Below are 23,049 nucleotides of genomic sequence, written 5' to 3' on the forward strand. Positions count from 1 at the left end.
GTATTTGTTTGTGAAGGACAGAGTTATGCTGAATATCTCCCCTTCCATTTCACTGGCCAACAGCGGCTGTCAAAGCTGCATATTGTGAAAAAATAGGTAAAGGGAAAATACTGATCTGAAAAAAATTCTCATTTGATGTGTTAGAGGGGAGTATTCCTTGCTGCCTTGTTTCATGTATCTTCTTGTCATGAAATCTTCCCAAGTTAAATCATTTCACATCCAAACCCAGGAATTTTCCATGAACTGTTAAATGCATTAGTAATAGCAGTGCACCTATAACTAAAAAGATGTTGGTCTATGATTCTCTTTAGCACCTATAAAAATTGTAACAAAATCATGTAATAAGTAATTTGTTCAGAAACAATGCCTGAAACAGTGTTCTTTGAGGGGTGGTTGGGTGTGTGTATGTGCTTAATTCCACTTCACTTAGGGACCCTAGTTTATAATAAAGTGGAATTTAATTACTGATTTGTGGCATGAAGGCTGGTTTGCACAATGATGTGCTTAATGGGCTATTTAGTTCCATGTCAACTGGCAGTGATTGCTCAGTGGAACAGTTACTGGTTACTGAATGACTAAATGTGGCTGGATGCTTGTCCTGGGCTTCAGAAGCCTCTGGATAATTTAAAACAGGAATTAAAGTAATGGATATATGGTTCATGGCTAGGATGGTTTTATTTTCAGTGTCTTAGTGTCTGGGAGGAACATCTGCTAAAACAGAGAAATTTACATTTCAACACAAAGTCATAGGTGGAGAATGTGTGGGAAGGATGATGGTAGTGGTACCTGTGCATTCGGAAGTTGGCTATGCATTTAGATTGTGTATTTTCACAATTACGTGCAAGTTTTTGATTGACAGGCTTTTTCTATGTACCTTTTTTAAGAAGATATATTTTACATGCAGGTCATAGAATCATAGAATAGTTAGGGTTGGAAAGGACCTTAAGATCATCTAGGTCCAACCCCCCTGCCATGGGCAGGGACACCTCACACTAATCTATGTCACCCAAGGCTCTGTCCAACCTGGCCTTGAACACCACCAGTGATGGAGCATTCATAGCATCCTTGGGCAACCTGTGCCAGTGCCTCACCACCTCCACAGTAAAGTAGAGAGAGTCAGTTGAGACAGAAGAGACATGAACAAATCTTGAGATTGTTGAGATTTGATTTTTTTCTAATTTATTTAACAGAAACAGATGGATTTGGCACATTAGAGAAGATTTTTGATGCAGGAGCTGCCATTGGTCAGGCTTTATTCATCTGAGAAACCCACATTTCTTACAGAATTCGGAATTGTTTGTTCTACCTCTTGTTTCTTGTCCTTTCTGAACACTGAAATGTCTTTTTAAGGCAGTCAAACTTTGAGATCTTCACTGCACCTTTTTTGACTTCAAAATACTGATGATTTCCAAAAGCAGTTTCAGTTTTCTTATTTGCATGCAGTCAGCCATGAAACATTTTTTTTGTTTTGGCTTTGAGAATGAGGCTTTGGGATATACTCTCCTTCATAAAAAAGTTGAGTTTTCTAGGAAGGAAGGGAAGTTCTGCAGGCAGGCAGGCTGTATCACATGTTTTCAAAGCATAGTTCACAGAAGTGGATTTGTTGTACTGCACCTAAAATACAGGCTTACAGCAAAAGAGGTGTAACTTAGAAAATAGGTGCTAAAATTCTCTGTGCCAGCTTACTCAGCTATGACAACTTTACAGTTTTTACTTCAAATGGATTTTCAGAAGGCAGTTCTCAAAAATTTCACTTCAAACTTTTAAATTGGACTTCACTGCTCACACCCTTCCTGTATCTCAGGCCATTTATTGAGAAAACTATTATCTTAATGTATGCTCAGTGAGAACTGAAAACACAGGAATTGTCACATAAAGTCAGGCTATTGATCTATCTAGCTGTTTCTAATGGTGATTACTCTTTTTTGTCTTAATCTCCTGGAATTAAGGAGATCAAGACAAAACCAAGTTGGCTTCTCATTAAACAAGCAATTGAAACCTCCTAGCATCCAGTAGACATAAGGTGAATTTTGCACCATACTATGAGTTCAAGGCATTTGTTATTTTTAAAACCTCAACTGTTTACCGTATAACCTAATCATGTTTTATTGAAAATACTTTCATCTTTCAGTGTTGAGGGTCATCATTTTTTCTTAATTAAACTGATTGGTCTTCACCAAAGTTTGTTTTCACCACTAACCTTACATGAAATTATAACTTATGTATATAAAAGATCTTTTTCACAACTTTTTCTGTTAGTAACCAGAACTGTTTATCACCTGCATTCGAAAATAAAGTATCTGTAATGTGTGTAGGCTGTGGCAGGATAATGATTTTACTATTACTTGATGACAAATTCCTTGACAGGAGTTGGTGAAAATACTGCTAGCAGAGTTCTGATCTCTGGTTTAATTAACCATTTTTAGCATTATATTCATACTATTCCAAATAATGTGCATGCAAAGGACTTAATTCTAAGGGAAGTGTCAAGAACAGGTTTAAAGAATAGACATGATAATTTTTAATGATAACCAGAGGGGATAGTATTAACCATAGCATTGAGATGTCACAATATTGACAAATAAATTAAGACCACAGGTTTTAAATTTGTCCTTTTTAATGTGGGGTTTATTGTTTTGAAAATAACACTCAAAGTAATTGCTTTTAGCAGAAAAACCTAGAAAGTGCTTTTAAAGAATAGATAGCAACAATTACATGAGGTTCCTACTAATGTAGTAAGGAAAAATAAATAATGCTTGCTCTACTCTGAGGGCCACGAGGATGATAAGGGAGGTCTAGCACCTCCCGTATTAAGACAGGCTGAGAAAGCTGGGGCTGTTCAGCCTGGAAAAGAGAAGGCTCTGTGGAGACCTCATAGCAGCCTTCCAGTATGTGAAGGGGGCCTACAAGGATGCTGGAGAGGGCCTCTTCATCAGGGATTGCAGCAATAAGACAAGGGTTAATGGGTTCAAACTTTCACAGGGGAAGCTTAGGTTAGATATAAGGAAGAAATTCTTTACTTTGAGAGTGGTGAGGCACTGCAACAGGCTGCCCAAGGAATTGTGAATCCTCCATCCCTGGCAGTGTTCAAGGCCAGGTTGGACAGAGCCTTTGGTGACACGATCTAGTGTGAGGCATCCCTGCCATGGCAGGGGGATTGGAACTAGATAATCTTAGCGTCCTTTCCAACCTTAACTATTCTGTGATTCTATGATTCTATGTGTTAATCAGCATTATTCTCAGACTTAAGCTGAAACACACCACTGTACCAGGTTCTAGGAAGAAAAATAACTCTTACAGCTGAAAGCAGGACAGTAAAAAACTTTGTTTTGGATAAAATGCTTTACAGCATAGTCAAACACATAGTTCTATAAAGCTTGGATTAAAAAGCAAATAAACCAAAGAGCACATTTGCACCCAGTTTGGAAAGACTGGTCAAAGATCTAAAGACTAAGGCCAAGCCTTGGTTTTACTAATTACTCTCTCTAATGTCCTAGTAGAAAAGCAAGTAAGTATTTGTTAGAGAGTTTTCCTTTTCATAGATGAAGAGGTAATACATAGCCTGAAATCACCCATGCGCAGTAGTAACAACTTGCTATTGCAGTTTGAAGTTGAATACCAGGAAGGTGTAAAATTCATGAGTAATAGACACGGCTATAGATATTATTTCAAGTCTTCAGAGTGAGTCTTCAGTAGCAAAATCATAGGGAATGCAAATTTTGTTACAATCATTAAAATTTGGAAAGAAAGTAGGAGTCCTATAGTTATAGTCTTAAATGTTTAGGGACATACATGGATGCACTTTTGTTGGGGTCAACAATGACTTTCCACAACTGACCAAAATCTCTTTTAGAATCTTGGGCCAGGAGGCTGGGAGAGCTGGTCTGTCCCATCTCACACCTTTGCTCTTTTTTAACAGCCGGCTGTTAAAAAATCTTTTTTGTAGACTGCTCAGGCTACATCTTACAATTGATTTCTCCCCTCCTTCAACACCCTTAGGGAAGACCATTCAGGAGTTCTGCTCCTATAGCTGCTGGAAATCTTTTTATAAATTTTCCTGTTCAGATCTGTTTCGGAACTCATTCAACCACTGTGCTTCATGCATAGGTTTGTAGGTTGTTGCCAACCAGAGTCTTGCAAAGGACTTCATTATACCTCAACTTTCTTCCTTACATCTACTGGAAATTCCACACTTCATATGTCTTAATAGTGAATTTGCCATTATGTCTTGTATTCATCTTGTCACTGACTGTGTACGCCCAACCCTCTTCCTCTTCTGTCACTTGCAATTGCCAAGACTCCAGTTTATGTCAGAGGTTATGTGCAGTTTATGTGAGAGCCCTAAATATTCTCAAATCCCTTCCTTGAAATTCTTATTCCAGCACTTAATCTCTGCTGTTCTTTCTGTACAAAATTTCTCATTATGGATGATAGCACCCTATCTTGTGTTACAAACTGGTAGTCCATAGCAGTTCACATATGCAGTAACGTTTTCTTACTGTAACATTCAGAGTGAGTGTTGAATTCAAAACCAACAGAGAGTTGTGTTATGTTCAGTTTTCCCAGTATGGATTATCCGTATGCTTACACATGGAATACTCATATAAATACAAATAGACACATATGTGTCTTAGGTATTTAATAGTGGATCATGCAAGTAATATGAAAAATCACAAATCTTGGATTACATAAAACAGCTTCCCAGGAGAGAAAACAATTGAGTAACTAATTTTATTGTCCTCATTATTATGGTGATATTTTACTCTCCCCTCCTCCCCCAATTTTTGATGCTTTATGTCTGAAAATTACTATGGTTTATGGTTTGTCATTTCAGATATAATAACACAGTAACTTATTTCTGCTTTGAAACTTTGTCCTTAGTCTTTAATACCTGGATAAGTTATTTTCTGAATTCTGCAGTACTGGTAATTCAAAACCTGGGAAATCTGGACTTCAGAGAAAATCACTTTGGAAGAACTCAATGGCAGTGCACTCGTCTGGCTAGGAAAATAGGCTTTCTACAAGAAACTTCTCATTGTAGCCACAAATAAATTTTACTAATCTCAAAAAGGCATATACATTATTTAAAAGAGGAAAAAAAAAAAAATCCTGACAACATCTGGGCTGAGGGGCTCAAAGACAAGCTCACTTGCACTCTAAACTCTGACCCAGTGGTCTAAATCATGTCACTTACAAATAATGCAACTGCCTCAAAATTATGAACTATTATCCCCTGTCATAACATCTTGTATTCCATGTTTTATAGAATTAAAAAAACCCCATGTACTGGAAATGTGGGATGGTCAAACATTCCCAAGTGTGTGTTCACCCAGGAAGGAATGGTGCCTACTGCTGTGAATCCAACTTTTTGATCATTCGGGGGGGTGGAAATTGTAACTAATGTTTAGAAAAACTTCAGAATCACAATGTATTTCTTTATGTTGTAACCAAGTATTGTGTACCTTTAAAAAGAAAGATTTCTTTTTTTCTGTAAATCTCGCACTGAATCAAGGCTATTATTAACTGCCTCAAGGCCAGTGTAATCCTGAGAAGCTAAAGTTACTGGTTTAATACCTTTTCGTTATTGTTCCTCTAATAAGAGTGTCTGTAAGTGTTTCAATTAAAGTGAGTTTGTGGTAGGGTTTTTTTTTTATTTTATGGATATCCACCCACAGCAAAACGTGATTTTCCTTCCACACTGCAGGTTTTCAAAAACTTTTTATGAAAGTAGCTTTTGGCTACTGTGGAATTCTTACTATCTCTAATTCCAGGAGTAAAGCTGAGAGACTTCATCACATTGTTAGTCTTTGCCTGAAAATAAATTTTTCTTTTCCTGCTTTACCAGCATACCATTATGCTAATCTTTAATCCCCAAATTGACTACCTGTTTTCTTGAGGAAATCTAGGTGTGTTTTTCATCACCAGCTTTGTATTTCTTCCAGCATGTGCACTAGCTTTGAGTTCCTTATTTCTTACAGTGTTACCTCATAGGAAGTATTGTTTTCTTCAGTGAGGGAAATTTGTGTGCTCTTTAAGTAATGGAATGCTATTTAAACCTTTATTCAAGGCTGATGTTGGAAGTCTAGTGGCTTACATACCACCCTCTGGCCACAGAGGTGCTTTCCCACATGCCAGCAACGTATGCAGGTGAATTTGTTTAGTTTAAGTAGTGCCATTACTGTGCTATGGACTAGAAATAAGATAACAGAACCCTGCAGTGTCCCTGTCAACAAATCTTGTTTATAAGTAACTTGACAGTAAAAAAAGACAGTGAGAACATGTAGCAATTCTGGATTTAAAAAATTACATTTGACATGATTGAAAAAAGAGTTGACCAGGGTTTTTTTCTGCCTCGCTTTTGGTAAGGTTATCTGATAGTCCTCTTATCATGTCTCTCTTCACATGTCAGGCTTTTGGGAAACTAAGACCATCAGGATTTCTCTCTAATTGGAAGTCTAGATGTCAAGCTGGTAGTAGATCATTCAGTAGCAGATCTGTCACCAGTTATGTATGGAATCTAGTTCTGTATATTTTTAAGTTTGGTGTGCCTGTGTGTAGTGTCTTCATAATATGAGTACAGTTGTTTTTAATGTTTGGTTTTGGTAGTGTTTGGGGTTTTTTTAAAGTTTCCTTTGCAGAGCCATGTTCATTATGCTTTTTTTGCCTTTTTTTACAAAGTTATTTATAATAAAATTTAGAACTTATGATGAAGAATATTTTTTAATAATATCTTGGTTAAGTGGGAAGGAGGAAATAAATGTGAAGACTTGGATCGTATAGACAATTCCTCTTGTCATAACTTAGACAATGTTTTTTGATGGAGTTGCTGATGCATGGCTGAAGAAATTAGTACCCAAACCATATGTTTCCAAAACAGATTCTTTTAACTAAGGGTACATTAGAGAACATACAGTATACACAGTAAAAGTCGGCCCAAATCATTCATGTTTTGGAACTTACGAGGAAAAAATAAAGTAAAAAGAAAAGCAAGAGGGAGGAACAGAACTAGGAAAGCATATTTAAGAGAGAAGGCTAAAAATAGAATTTACATTTTTCCCAGTGTATATAGTAACTGAAGGATAATAGTTTAAGGTTTGTGGAAGGCTTATATGCTGAATAAAGTGGAAATGTGTTTACCTAATGCTGTTGGGATTAACTTTCCATTATGAGGCAATAGGTTTATGTCAGTAATTGATATCTTCTTCCTATATACCTACAGGTGAAATCAGACTGCCCTAGAGTAAACATCACAAACAGTAGGAAAGAATAGCAGATTATCATAACGCACATATGTATTTTCATGTAATAAACTGGTGTTGCTTTATTGGCAGTTGAGGTGACAAAAAGGAACAGACAGTGGCATATGAAATAGTGCCATGTAAACAAATAAATAGCAAATTAGGGCCACTTAATTTTTCCTTTAATGCAGGAACTTGTGCTCCTTGATAGAATTGAGAAGTGACACATTCAAAACTGGTGGAGAGGTGCTCTTTCCCTCCCAGAGTACATAGCTGACTTGTAGCACTGTTTGGTGTCAGTGTAGCAATAAAAATCAGCAGGATCCTGAAGCCTCCTACTCCCACTAACAAAAAAATATTAGGGTCTACTAGATCACCTGTGTTTAATGTGAAGATGGGAGGGTAGGTGTATTAATATTTCTGGGCAGTGAAAAGCAGTAGTAGGAAAGTAGAAAGTAGGCAAGTAGAAAAATGTTTTGATTCTAAAAACTGAGGCATGCATTCTCATCATGTAAAGATTTCTTGTAAGACACCTTTGCTAGCAGCAGTAACACAGTATTAAAACAAAAGAGCTTCCCTAATATCATGGTTTAAGCCCAGCCAGTAACTCAGAACCCTGCAGCCGCTCACTCACTCCTCCGTTTCTTCCCTTCTGCTCTTGGCAGGACGGGGAGGAGAATCTAAAGAATGTAAATCCCACAGGTTGAGATAAGAACAGTCCAGTAACTAAGGTATAACACAAACCCACTACTGCTACCACTAATAATGATAATGATAAGGGAAATAACAAAGGGAGAGAATATAAAACTTGAAAGGGAAGGAAAAAAACAAAGCCCAACTGATGCACAGTACAATTGCTCACTACCCACCAACCAATACCCCACCTGACCCAAGCGGCAATCTGGGCCTTCCGAGTGCCTCCCCCCAGTTTATATACTGGGCATGATGTGCTGTGGTATGGAACACCCCTTTGGCTAGTTTGGGTCAGGTGTCCTCTCTCTGCTTCCTCCTGGCCTCTTGTGCCCCTCCTCACTGGCAGAACATGAGAGAGTGTTTTAAAAGTCCTTGATTGGGGTAAGCATTATTTAGCAACAACTAAAACCACCGGTGTGTTACCAGCATTGTTCTCAGACTAAAGCCGAAACACAGCACTGCACCAGTTATTAAGAAGGAGAAAAATAACAGAACCCAGGACACCTAAGTACCAACTTCAAAAAGTCAGTGCTTTAATTAAAGCATGGCTATTCTGAACTAGTCAAAGCTGTCTGACTAGTTGATTTTAATTAGCATTCAGTAACCAGTAACTGCTGGAACAGGACTGACTTTTGTTTTTCAGACATTATTTTAGACCAAATTATAATACATGTTTGGCATTAATACCGAAGTTACTAAGCACAAAAGAGAATAATCCATTTCTGTATTCTTTTTCCCAGACACCTGAGGAGCTAGAAGATGTATCTGACCTTGAAGAGGACCATGATGCATGTAGTCGTACAAGTATCCAGACTGAAGGGAAAACTGACAGGGTATGTATTATACCAGTTGATTTAAAAAATAATTTGATGACAGGAAAAATGCTAATTGTGATACTGCTCCTACAAAGCCATTTAAAGGCATGCAGCAAATCATTAAAATCTTTTTCAACTCTTAATAGATTTGTGAAAATGTGGTGAGGGCATAAAACTGATGTGTATGATCTGAAAGAGTCAAAGTGTAATTAAGTGGCAAATACTTGGTGAACACGTAAATTAGAAAAATTCTTAATGAATAAAATTCCACCATGTTACAGTTTCATAAATGTGTCTTGGTCTAATAGAAACTAGGTTTCTATTGGTCTTATGCCATTGAAGGCTGCAATGCAAATTAACAAAAAATAACCTCTATGTACAAGCAAATTCACATGCACAAAAGAGAAAGAGATATATCTGGAATCTTAGCCGTTGCAGTGCATGAGTTACAGACATTTCCTGCTGTGTTCATGTGTGAACCTATTCTATAGTTTATTGCTTAACTGGGGAATTAATAAAGAAACGTGAACAAATTAATACAGTATTGACAATTTCAGTGTTTCTGGAAGTGCTTAATCAGGTTTTCCTGTTGTATCATCATTTAACCTAAGGACTTCACTACATTACAGTTTATTTTATTGTTTTAAAGAGCCTATTGTTTTTAAAAGCCTGAAAACATTTTTGAGATAGCAAAAGGTTTCTTAGCACAAAATAGATACATTTAGCAAACAATATTCTTTATGTTTCAGTTTTAAATCATGTTTCAGCAAAGATGTATGTTCACAACTTTCTGAACTGAAAAGATCCATGGGACCAGAAATGTCTACTTCATTATTTGTTTACTTAATACCTAGAACAATAACATCTCTCTCACACTGGATTGATTGTAGTATTATTCCTATTATGGAAATTACAAATTATAGAACTAGCTGGGAAAAAGCAAAGCTTCTCAGTATAAAAAGAGTTATGTGAAGAAAATGGCATTTTAATTCACATCTGTTTTTCAGGACACATAGTTTTTAATTCAACAAAACCAAGTATTTTATTTATTAAGACCCCAATAATAATAAAAAAGACCCAATCCAAAATGAACATTGTTCACTTGTGTTGCATATATGTGTATCAGTTATATGTTGTCAGTTGATGCTTAAAACACTTGTGAGAAATACAGCTGTGTGAAAGATCACCTCATACAATCTTATTACTCAATAAACATGATTGGCAATTAAGATATACTAGCTGCCCTTTTCAATTTAAATTACTCTTTGGAAATGTTAGCACATTTTCACCACGTTACAGGCTGAAATTTCTATTGTAGTTAAGACAGGCAAGGTTTTCCTTCAAAATGTTAACCATATAGGATGCTTTCAACTTGTTTGGAACAGGTACAGATGCTTGTGCTTGCATATTTTCATAAATACCCCATAATGAAAGCACTTGAAGTTTTTCCTCTTACTGGGAGAACAGAAGTTGAAGTTTGTAGATGTTTACTGTCACAGTGTAATAACAAAAGATCCACTAAAGCTTTAAAATATCGTGTTTACATATGTGGTCTTCCACTTCTTAGTTAAGCAGAGTACTACTTTAAAGGGAATGGGTTGGGGAAAAAAAAAACAACCCATATGTAACACATACTTCCAGATGACTACATGGAACAGTAAGTAGATGCTGAAGACTGTTGTAGGTAGGGAGCTGGATATTGAGAATCAGAGGCATAGTTTATTGCTGTAGAGAGGTACCTTTGGCATATGATTTTCCGTGTATTACACACATTATATATAATTTGTACTGTCAGTGAATTTGGTGGGGAGGTGGAAGAGACCATTATTTATAGATAAACTATGGTTAATACACCTGAAAAAACACCAGCAACAATATTTTGACAGTATAGGATGTGCATTTCTATTTTTTTCTTCTATTTCTCCCCAAAATAATACAATTACTGTAAATGTTCCTTTTTGGGGTATCTAGATAGCAGTCATTGCTTAATGCCTGATTCTGTATCTTTAGTTGGGAAAAATTTTCCTATATTTCAGATTATATCAGGGCCATAACTGGTGCATTACATGCAAAATTAATAGAAAATTATAGCTTGGATTAAAGTAGGTACATGTCCTCTCAGCCTAAATCAACATATTGACAAAACCTTCATGGACATTTTTCTTAAACAAGTGTTTGAACAAATGTATTTGCTGCTGCAGCAAGCATGAACAATGATTTAAGGCCTCTTTTTTTGGACTGCTTTTTGATAATGGTATTTGAAGATTTATACCTAGAACCTATTTAGCAATATGAAGAATCTGTATAGGGAAGATAGTTTTTAAGGCTTAGATAGGGATTGTTTTGGTTTTTATTCTGCAGTAGATTTCTGTGCTATTGCAAGGCTTTTGCATGCAGTGGTAACACTAAGAATGACAGTGTTCCAGAAGTGAGATGGCAAGATTGCAGAGTAACCTTTTTTCCTTTTTAAGCTCTTTCTTTTGGGCATTTCCAATATAGTAATTCAATTTATTTGTACATATCTGTCTCGATACTAGTTTGCATAACAGCACTCTGGATTCCTCTTGCTTTGTCAAATTGTTTTTCCATTTTATGGATGGTAGATAATATTTTATAAACAAGAATTTTTATTGTTTAATTGTAGCAAAATTACAGTGTGTTAATAGTTGCTGTATGTAACTGAGTTCTTCATGGCCTGTGGTGCAAGAGATGGACCACTTCACAGAGAAAGTGCTCAGTATACAGCAGAGCCATCAAGACAAACAGGCCAAAAGATCTTGCTTCCTGTGGCAGAGGTATTATGAAGGGCCAGGACTGCCAGATGGCCACATAATATCTTAGCCCCTGTCTACTTATTACTAATGGTTTCACAGACACCACAGCCCCTATTACATGGAAGTAATTTATTCGGCTCAACCCAGTGATAGCATATAGATCAGAAGTGCTCAGGCCACAGTGTGTTTAAACTACATATTTAATAATATCCAGAGATTTAGTTTTAAAAAAGAAAAATACCCAGACATGAAAGTTTTGCAAATCAAATTATTTTATGTTTCAGGCAAAGATGACTCAACTGCCAGAGGCTGAAAAGGAAAAGATAGCTGAGCAAGTGGCTGACTTCAAAAAAGTCAAGAGTAAGCTTGATGCAGAGATTGAAATATGGGACGATACTAGCAATGACATCATTGTTTTGGCCAAGAGGATGTGTGTGATTATGATGGAGATGACTGACTTCACAAGGTAATTATGCAAAAAAAGGTATTTCAGTATTTATAAATATTAGAGGCCATTTTCATATTGTTACAGCAGGAAATACAGAGATTTTAATGTCAGGCATCTTTACAAAATGGAGTAGCTAAGCTAACATAGTTAGTGTTGGCACACTAGCTAGTAGTACTGAAATGCTGGAAGGGAGGTTTGAAGTTTTGAACTATGTTTGTCGTAGAATCATAGAATAGTTAGGTTTGGAAAGGACCTTAAGATCACCTAGTTCCAATCCCCCTGCCATGGCAGGGATGCCTCACACTAGATCATGTCGCCCAAGACTCTATCCAGCCTTGCCTTGAACACTGCCAGGCATGGAGCGTTTACAATTTCTTTGGGCAACATGTTCCAGTGCCTCACCACTGTCAAAGTAAAGAACTTCTTCGTTATATCTACCCAAAACTTCCCCTGTTTCAGTTTGGACCCATTAACCCGTGTCCTGTCACTACAGTACTAATGAAGAGTCCCTCCCCACCATCCTTGTAGGCCACCTTCAGATACTGGAAGGCTGCTATGAGGTCTCCACGCAGCCTTCTCTTCTCCAGGCTGAAGAGCCCAAACTGTCTCAGCCTGTCTCCGTACGGGAGGTGCTCCAGTCCCCTGATCATCCTCATGGCCCTCCTCTGGACTTGTTCCAACACTTCCATGTCCTTTTTATGTTGAGGACACCAGAACTGCACACAATACTCCAAGTGAGGTCTCACGAGAGCAGAGTAGAGGGGCAGGATCACCTCCTTCGACCTGCTGGTCACGCTTATTTTGATACACCCCAGGATAAAGTTGGCCTTCTGGGCTGTGAGTGCACACTGCCGGCTCATGTTCAGTTTCTCATCAACCAAGACCTTCTCCACACGGCTGCTCTGAATCTCTTCTCTGTCCAACCTGTACCTTGGATTGCCCTGACCCAGGTGTAGGACCTTGCACTTGGCATGGTTAAACTTCATGAGGCTGGCACTGGCTAACCTCACAAGCATGCCAATTTCCCTCTGGATGGCATTCCTTCCTTCCAGCATATCAACCGAACCACACAGCTTGGTGTCATTGGCAAACTTGCTGAGGGCGCACTCAATCCCACTGTCCATGTCACTGACAAAGATGTTGAACAAGATCAGTCCCAACACCGACCCCTGAGGGACACCACTTGTTATTGGTCTCCAGTTGGACATTGAGCCATTAACCACAACTCTGCGTGCGGCCATCCAGCCAATTCTTTATCCACCAAGTAGTCCACCCATCAAATTGATGTCTCCAGTTTAGAGACAAGGATGTCGTGCGGGACAGTGTCAAAGGCTTTGCACTAGTCCAGGTAGATGATGTCAACTGCTCTGCCCCTGTCCATCAGTTCTGTAGCCCCATCATAGAAGACTACCAAATTGGTCAGGCAGGATTTCCCCTTAGTGAAGCCATGCTGGCTGTCACCAACCACCTCCTTGTTTTTCATGTGCCTTAGCATGCCTTCCAGGAGAATCTGCTCCAAGATCTTGCCAGGCACAAAGGTGAGACTGACTCGTCTGTATTTCCCTGGGTCTTCCATTTTCCCCTTCTTGAAAATGGGGGTTATATTTCCCTTTTTCCAGTCGTCGGGAACTTCACCTGACTGCCATGATTTTTCTAATATGACGGACAGCGGCTTAGCAGCTTCATTCTCCAGCTCCTTCAGGACCCATGGATAGATTTCATCAGGTCCCAAGGACTTGTGCACATTCAGGTTCTTAAGATGATCGCAAACCTGATCCTCTCCTACAGTGGGCCTAAGGTCTTCATTCTCACAGTCCCTGCATCTGCCTTCCAACACTTGGGCAGTGTGGTCGGAGCACTTGACAATGAAGACTGAGGCAAAGAAGTCGTTGAGAACCTCAGCCTTCTCCAAATCCAGGGTAGCCAGTTCTCCTGATAGCTTCTGGAGAGGGCCCATGTTGTCCCTACTCTGTCCTTTATTTGCTACATACCTATAGAATCCCTTCCTGTTATCTTTCACATCCCTTGCCAGACTCTGTTCTGACTGGGCCTTAGCTTTCCTGATCTGGTCCCTAGCTTCCCAGACAACATCCATGTACTCTTCCCAGGCTGCCTGTCTTCACTTCCACCTTCTATAAGCTTCTGTTTTCCCCTCCAAGTTTTCTCAGCAGCTTATTATCCATCAATGGAGGTCTCCTGGCCTTCTTGCCCCATTTCCTTCTAGTCAAGACACCCATGCGCCAGAGCTTGGAGCAGGTGATCCTTGAATAACAACCAAGAGTCTTGGGCCCCCCTGCCCTCTAGGGCTGTATCCCATGGAACCTTACTAAGCAGGCTCCTGAAGAGGCCAAAATCTGCTCTCTTGAAATCCAGGGCAGTGAGCTTGCTGCACACTTTTCTCACTGTCCTGAGGATCTCAAACTCAACTGTCTCGTGTCACAACAGCCAAGGCTGCCCTGGAGCATAACATTTACAATCAGCCCCTCGCTGGTAGTGAGCATGGCACCTCTGCTTGTCGTCTCCTCTGTTGCTTGCAAGAGGAAGTTGTCTTCCACACAACCAAGGAACCTCCTAGACTGCTTGTGCCAAGCCGTACCATCCCTCCAGAAGGTATCAGCATGTTTCAAGTCCCCCATGAAGACAAGGGCCTGTGAGTGTGAGGCTGCTCCTATCTGTAGAGTGCTTCATCCACAGAGTCCTCCTGATCAGGCAGTCTGTAACAGATCCCCACAGTGATGTCCCCTATCGCTGTTCCCGCTTTGACCCTGACCCACAAACTCTCTTTTGACTGATCACCTGTCCCCAGATGGAGTTCCATTCTTTCCAGCCTATCACTGACATAAATAGCGACTCCCCGTCCCCGTCTGCCAGGCCTGCCTTTATTCTAAAGAGCTTATAACCTTCCATTCCAACACTCCAATCATAGGAGCCATCCCACCATGTTTCTGTGATGCCAATGATATCATATCCCTGTAGCGTGCACACATCTCTAATTCCTCTTGTTTATTTCTCATACTAGGGGCGTTCGTAGAGTGTTATCTGAGCTGAGCTCCTAATAAGGCTGACTCACATTAGCTGGAGCGGCTGAAATAGCTCTGCATCGCTCCAAGCACTTAGTACAGGTGCTGGCAACTGACTGGGAGTGTGGGGATGGATTGAAGACTCCCTCCCCCAACACATCTAGTTTAAACCCACCTTTTAAACTTCAAAATTCAAAACCCATTTTGAATTACTTAACTCTCATTTGTAGGGTTTTCTGCTGTCTAACACTGCAATGTGTGTATCTAAGTACTGAAGATATATTTAAGTAAGTGCTGTGATATTCACTTAGTTGCACATAACTACAACTTTGTAGTCTTAGATGCCTGACATCTGACATGCTACAGGTGTAGAAACGCCACTGCTGACTTGAAAAATCAATCTAAAACATAATGAATACCGGTTTCAAAATCCAAGTTTGTTTTGGTTTTGAGTGTCCACTTTTGCATCTGTGAGAGACCCATCCTGCTGTGTGGGAATATACTGGTTTAAAGGAAGAGCTTCTTTCTTAGCAATGAAGGAGTTTTATTCCTTTAAATTGAGCATTTAAGTGAACATAATTCCTGGAAAGAATCTGTATAAATACAGAGCAGTCAGTTAACTTGCTGCTTAAACTTTATTGTATGTGACATTGTTTTATTGTATTAATGGGTGGTATCTAAATGAAAGATTAGAACAGAACTGGCATCTGAACAAGCAGACTTGTAGGGAAGAGGAGACTATTTTGGATTTGGGAAGTGGGATCTATCTGGGAAGCAGATACTGTGCACTGTATTTTAGTTTTAAATCTTGGCTTGTGAACCACTTGGTTCACCTCAAATAAAAGAGATCTTACAAAGTTTTAAGATTAAAGAAAGTTTTATGGAACAAGGAACTCTGAAGCACTTACAAACAACTACATTAGGGTACAACCAGCATATATGATTCAGAGTTTTCTTAAGAAAAGCTGGTTACAATTCTTTAAGCAATTCAGAGCTCTCATCTGATGACTTCTGGAGTTACTATTTTTCACACCTGTGTTTACAGAAACTGAGCAAGTAGCTGATAAACAGGCTTGGATACATTATTGATCTAGTGCCAAAATGCACTCATTTTTCCTCTCAATAAGAAAAAACTGTGTTCCCCAAGCCTTCTAACTGTTTTAAAATTACATCATTATTGGAAAGAAGCCTTGCAGGGCTTTTGAAATAACTGCTTTTTTATGCATTCATCTCAAATACAAGCATGAATTGTGTTTTTAAACACATTGAAAAGTGTGGACAAAATTACCCTGAAGATGACACTGGGTTAGGGAGATACACACGTGTCTGTATATGTTGACTTCAGAAAGCAATGCTGCTATACAGGAATCTCTATTCTCTGACAGTGTCTTGGAATGTGCAACAGGCAGAACTACCTGTAAAAGGAATGGAAGGTTGAAAAAATAGGCATTTTTTTATTTATAAACATACACGTGTGCTTACATGATTTGAACATTTTTTCTTCCTTGTGCCTTGTCACATTACATTTTCCTGGTGCAAAAGCATGAATATTCACTGAAAAACATCTAAGTATAAAAAGGAGTTGGAGCTTTTAATTTTATGGGGGAAATGTATTTAACCACATGGGTCAATCACATGTCAATGTTCTGTCTTTTTGCTATGTCTCCTGTAGAGGTGTATAACAAGAAATTGCCTCAAGTAAGGTAATAGTTTTAATAATATTTTGGTGAAGATGTTCTAATTTCTCTGCTGACTGGCTAAAAAGGTATAAGAAAAATCCTGGAGTTGTGGGTTTTTTTTCCCCTACACTTTGTGTAAATGGAACAGTTTTGTTTTGTTTTGTTTTCTGATTGTCACAGTGGATTTGTAATTAAGGGGGCATTTACCAGTAAACAGACAAATCTCCTTTGGCTTATATAAAGGAATTCATACCTAATTCAAGCAGTGCTTAGGATACGGACACTGTCATTTTTAATTTATATTGACAAAGTAGCAAGAAAGGGTCAGTTGTTTAAGCAGAAAGGGAAGTCTGTCATGAACTTGTTGAGAATAGTTGTAGTGGACAGCCTTACTGTTTGAGCCTTGCTCTCCAAGGCAAATTCCTTTATAATAACAGAAAACTACAGGATATCTTCAGTGAAAGTATTTCACAGCATTTTGCTGATAGGAAAGATAGTACCAGGTCCTCAGATGAGATCTGGACATGCAAGGCAGAGCATGCTGCCGTGTCTGAGGTGATTTTAAAGACACACAAGGGACAGACCAGCTCTGGTAACTAACTTCCGCTAGGCTGTTTCACAGAATGTCCTGAGGGCATGCAGTCCATGGATTCAGGATTCACAGTGCCTGGTTGAAGTCTCCATGACAATCCCTTTCAGTTTTCTGTGGTATAAACGGTAAATGAGAATCACTGGGCTTTTATCCCTTTTATCCATTTTGTAGGTTTGTTGAGATTCCAAATGAGACCATATGAAAACTTTTTTTTTTTTTTTGAAAGTGCAGCTTTCAGCAAACTGTTCAGAAAATGTCTTATATTTGCTCTTGATACTTGACATTTGTTTCTAAAATGGCATCAATATCAGTGTTAATATTAGAAAAATAGTAAAAATAGCAAAACAAATTAACAAGATTTGGAAAAATAAATCTAACAAAGTCATCCCAGAAAAGCTATTCTCCTTTATCCTTACAGTAAAGCTAAATACAATTCTGCTTATACCTCTAGTACTTCCAGCGACTGCATCTTAGCCTTAACTTTTCTCTCTGTAGTTCTTTTGGTTAAGCTGCTGCCCAATCTAGCAAGTCTCCTAACCTGATAACAGCCAGTCTTCAGTCTTATTTCATATGTTCTCCATGACATTCTAGTCTTTGCTGAGGAAAATCAAGGGGGGGGGTCTAAAAAGATGATGAGTAGTCAAAGATGACAGTTCTGTAGTTACTGGGATTTGAAGAGACCATGGGACAGAAAGATGATGATGGAAGAGAAGAGGGATTCTATTCCTACTCAAGTTTATCCATGAAGATTCTCACCATAACACACTATTTGATTTATCTTTCCTTGTGTCCCTTTACACTTTAGAGGTACCCATGATCCTTCTAGTTTCCCTTCAGCAGCCAGATGCTTCTGAAATACTACTGTACAGCTTTTCCACTGCACCCAAATATCCACTTTCCTTGTCTTTTTCTGGCCTCTCTTAGCCCTCAAATTTCTGTCAGTTTCAACCAGCTACTCTCACCCCTTTGGAAATCAGTCACTGGTCCCAGACCTCCTACTCTGTTTTCTCTCTGGTCATCAACCCAGTCTGTCACTGCCACAAAAGATAATGGTACCTTTACTACAAAAAACCCAGACCTGCCTAAGTGCCATTACATCTACAGTTCCGCTTCAGATACATAGAAAACTTTCCCTTTTACCTACCTCCATTATTTATGTCAGAGAATTCATAGGTTAGTATTATTTTATTAAACAGTCCGAGATGCTTTCGAGAGTCCATAGCTGCTCAGTGTTTGATCATAAGATGCATACAAGAACAAACAACTTTAAAATCAAGTATTTTATCAAAAATCACACGAAGGCTGAAGGCTGCAAAAGTTTCTGAAACAGTGGTGTTGTCCAGCTGAGTCATTTATTAGAAATAAATAAATTTATTTCTAAAGGAAGTTCAACTTAGTTGTGTGTGCATAGTGCATGTGTTTTACTATACATACTTTGATAAAAAGAGCCACCAGAATTTACTTGTTACAACAAAGTAGATGAAGCATATAAATTTTACTATTAAAATGAGCAGTAGAATTGCATTAACTAGAGTAGTGTAAATACTATTTAAGATTTTACGGTACTTGCAGGATATTGACTGTCCTTGCAGAAGAACTACATGTAGTAGCCTCAGGCAGTTGTTACCCTCAAGTAGAAACATGGTCTCTCAGATTTGTGATGAATTGTTGAGATGTGTCAAGTTAAGTCATACCATGTAACACAGAATCAGCTGATAACACTCATTCTACCTGAACGTCACAGGGCTTCTAAGATACATACAAATCCAGCTTACTCAAGTGAGGATTTTGAAAGCAAAAATCCTGTATCTGTCCTCTTGCCCATCTCAAAAGATTTTGACTGAGTCTGAATTTCATGCATTTTCATCTACATCATCTCTGTTGTTCCTTTAACCACAGCGTTACTACATGCTTCTCGCTTCTGCTGCATCAAACCAACCACCTGCCTTCACTGTCAAAACCCTTAAGCACATTTCTCACTTAGTACTGCTTCTGTCTCCAGCTCATAACATTCATAATACCACCCTATTCCTTTAACACCTACTAGTTTTTTAAAATGAGTCAGTGCTGTGCTTTGGAAGCTCATTATTCTAATGCATATCACAGAAACATTCCAGGTTGGGAAATGGACACTGGCAGGCATGTTAGTTGCTGTGCTGCCTCACAGTCACAGGCCATGGTCGTCGTGGGGGATTTTAATTTCCCTGATGTTTGCTGGAAGGACTACTCAGCAACCCAGCCACAGTCCAGGAGGTTCCTCCAGTGTATGGATGATACCTTCCTCATGCAAATGGTGGATCAGCCAACCAGGAGAGGAGCGCTGCTGGATCTCATCCTCACTAACAAGGAGGGGCTGGTCGAAGCAGTAAGGGTTGAGGGCTGCCTTGGTTGCAGCGACCACGAGATGGTGGAATTCAGGATCTTGTGTGGTAGGACCAGTGGAATAGCAAGTAGAATTGCAACCCTGGACTTCAGCAGGGCAAACTTTGGCCTTTTCAAGCAATTGCTAGGGGAAGTCCCATGGGCAAGGCTGCTTGAAGGTAAAGGGGCCCAAGATAGTTGGTTGGCATTCAAGAATTGCTTATTCCAAGCTCAAGAGCAGAGCATCCCGACACGTAGGAAGTCAAGGAAGAGGGCCAGGAGACCTGCGTGGCTGAATAAGGAACTGCTGGGTATGCTCAAGTGGAAGAGCAGAGTTTATAGGTCATGGAAGGAGGGGCTGGCCACTCGGGAGGAATATAAGGCTGCTGCTAGAGGATGTAGGAAGGCAGCTAGGATGGCTAAGGCCTCCTTAGAATTAAATCTGGCCAGAGGGGTCAAGGACAACAGAAAGAGCTTTTTCAAATACATAGCTGATAAAACTAACACCAGAGGCAAGGTTGGCCCACTGGTGAATGGGATGGGTGCCCTGGTGACAGAAGATACAGAGATGGCAGAGTTATTGAATGCCTTCTTTGTGTCAGTCTACTCTGCCGGAGGCAGTCCTGAAGAACCCTGTACTCCTGAGACCTCAGATGAAGTCAGGTCACTGGAGCGGTTTGCCTTAGTCCATGAGGAATGGGTTAGGGACCAGTTGAGCAATCTGGACATCCATAAATCCATGGGTCCAGATGGGATGCACCCGCGGGTGCTGAGGGAACTGGCGGAAGTCATTGCTAGACCACTCTCCATCATCTTTACCAAGTCTTGGGAAACGGGAGAGGTGCCTGAGGACTGGAGGAAAGCAAATGTTACTCCAGTCTTCAAAAAAGGCAAGAAGGAGGACCCGGGTAACTATAGACCGGTCAGCCTCACCTCCATCGCTGGGAAAGTGATGGAACACCTTATCCTTGGTGCCATCTTAAGGCATGTCAAGGATAAGAGGGTTATGAGGGGCAGTCAACATGGCTTTACCAAGGGGAAGTCCTAGCCTTTTATGAGGAAATAACATTGTGGATGGATGATGGCAGAGCGGTGGATGTGGTCTACCTTGACTTCAGCAAAGCATTTGACACAGTCTCCCACAGCATCCTCATAGCTAAATTGAGGAAGTGTGGCCTGGATGATCAGGTGGTGAGGTGGACTGCGAACTGGCTGAAGGAGAGAAGCCAGAGAGTTGTAGTCTATGGGGCGGAGTCTAGTTGGAGGCCTGTATCTAGTGGAGTGCCTCAAGGGTCAGTATTGGGACCAGTATTATTTAATATATTCATCAATGATTTAGATGAGGGAATTGAGTGTACTATCAGCAAGTTTGCTGATGACACTAAGCTGGGAGGAGTGGCTGACACGCCAGAAGGCTGTGCTGCCATCCAGCATGACCTGGACAGGCTGGAGAGTTGGGCAGGGAGAAACTTGATGAAATATAACAAGGGAAAGTGTAGAGTCCTGCATCTGGGCAGGAACAACCCCAGGTTCCAGTATAGGTTGGGGAACGACCTGTTAGAGAGCAGTGTAGGGGAGAGGGACCTGGGGGTCCTAGGGGACAGCAGGATGACCATGAGCCAACACTGTGCCCTTGTGGCCAAGAAGGCCAATGGCATCCTGGGGTGTATTAGAAGGGGGGTGGTCAGTAGGTCGAGAGAGGTCCTCCTTCCCCTCTACTCTGCCCTGGTGAGACCGCATCTGGAATATTGTGTCCAGTTCTGGGCCCCTCAGCTCAAGAAGGACAGGGACCTGCTGGAGAGAGTCCAGCGCAGGGCGACAAAGATGATTAAGGGAGTGGAGCATCTCCCTTATGAGGAAAGGCTGAGGGAGCTGGGTCTCTATAGTTTGGAGAAGAGGAGACTGAGGGGTGACCTTATTAGTGTATATAAATATATAAAGGGGGAGTGTCATGAGGATGGAGCCAGGCTCTTCTCAATGGCAAACTATGATAAGACAAGGGGTAATGGGTATAAACTGGAACACAAGAGGTTCCACTTAAACTTGAGAAGAAACTTCTTCTCAGTGAGGGTGACAGAATACTGGAACAGGCTGCCCAGGGAGGTTGTGGAGTCTCCTTCTCTGGAGACATTCAAAACCCGCCTGGACACATTCCTGTGTAATCTTATCTAGGTGTTCCTGCTCTGGCAGGGGGATTGGACTAGATGATCTTTTGAGGTCCCTTCCAATCTCTAACATACTGTGATACTGTGATACTGCCCAGCAGTCCAGTCTCATCTCATTGCTTCTCAGTTTGTTCCTACCAGCTCGTATTAAAAATGAGGCTAGAATGGACATTTGGAGGTCACCTAGTCCAGCCTCTTCAATCAGATGAATTTCTATGTTACATCAACTTGCTCAGGGGCTTGTCCAGTCAAGCTTTGGAAATTCCTAAGGTGGAGATTCCAGCATGTCCATCCTCTGGCCAACCTGTGTTTTGCCACCCACAGTAAAGAAATTTTACATCTTGATCTAACAGGATTTTTTGTGTCCTGTGCACTTTATCCATTTTTTTTTTTTTTTTAATTATTAGTACTGTGCATCTGAGGAACAAGTCCATGTCTTCTATAAACTCCCCTTCACATAGTGGAAGAATGTTGGTTAGACCTCTCCTTTGCCTTCATTTCTTGAGGCTGAAGCTTTGTTTCTTCAGCCTCTGCTCTATACATAATATGCTCCAGCCCCAAATCTCTGGACGCTCACAGAGGACCCAAGATTCATATTCCCATCCTCAAAATGCCTTCCATGGAGACTTGCTCCCTAATTTGCCCCAGGACTGAGGTGAGGCCTTAGCCTTTAGGTCTGCATATCCCCAACTTTTTAAAGATGAATCTGAAGACTAGCTTGGAGCTATCTGTTGTTCCTTCTATGTTAGCTTGCACATTCTTTGGGAGCAGGTTGCCTAGCAAGTACTCCAGTGGGTCCACGACAGTGTCGGATTCATGGTAGTCATTACTGTGATGGCCAATGAGCATCTTCTGCTTTTTTGAATGTCTAGTTGCACATTATTGTCACTGTTCCTTCCCAGTCTCTCAAAGTCTGAGCTAATTCACAAAATTTGCAGGAACTGTTCCACTGCTAAATTCCTATTGGATTGGAGTTAGCTGATGTTTTCTCTCCTATATGGAGAGGGTAGATTTCTAAGCCTCTGAAACTGTTCATTGACAGAGCAATCATACTGGGAAAACCCAAGCTCTTCAGCAAAACACTCCCACCTATTAGCTTCTGCCCACAGAGACATAAGGATAGTAAGGGAGGAGCAGTTCAGGCAGTAATTTAACAGCTTTGAGACCAGTTTTCATAGACAAATGGGAAGCCTGTGGCAGAGCAGTCTCCCTTGGGCATGACAGACCAAGGAAAAAGTGCTGGGCCACCTTGCAGATGTTAAGG

General features: G+C 40.2%; 1 protein-coding gene across 1 annotated transcript in view; it reads left to right on the forward strand.

Annotated features, from left to right (window-relative positions):
• The window catches only part of CTNNA3 (catenin alpha 3), a gene marked incomplete at its 3' end in the record, with an annotated part of 502,263 nt that overhangs the window by 429,205 nt on the left and 50,009 nt on the right, over window positions 1–23,049 (forward strand). The window contains exons 13-14 of the mRNA XM_080620404.1: window positions 8,672–8,764; window positions 11,805–11,986. Coding sequence (XP_080476530.1) covers window positions 8,672–8,764; window positions 11,805–11,986 — 275 coding nt within the window. The remainder of the gene's footprint in view (window positions 1–8,671; window positions 8,765–11,804; window positions 11,987–23,049) is intronic.

This window comes from Psittacula echo (genome assembly GCF_963264785.1).
Source record: "Psittacula echo genome assembly, chromosome: 6".
Lineage (NCBI taxonomy): Eukaryota > Metazoa > Chordata > Aves > Psittaciformes > Psittacidae > Psittacula > Psittacula echo.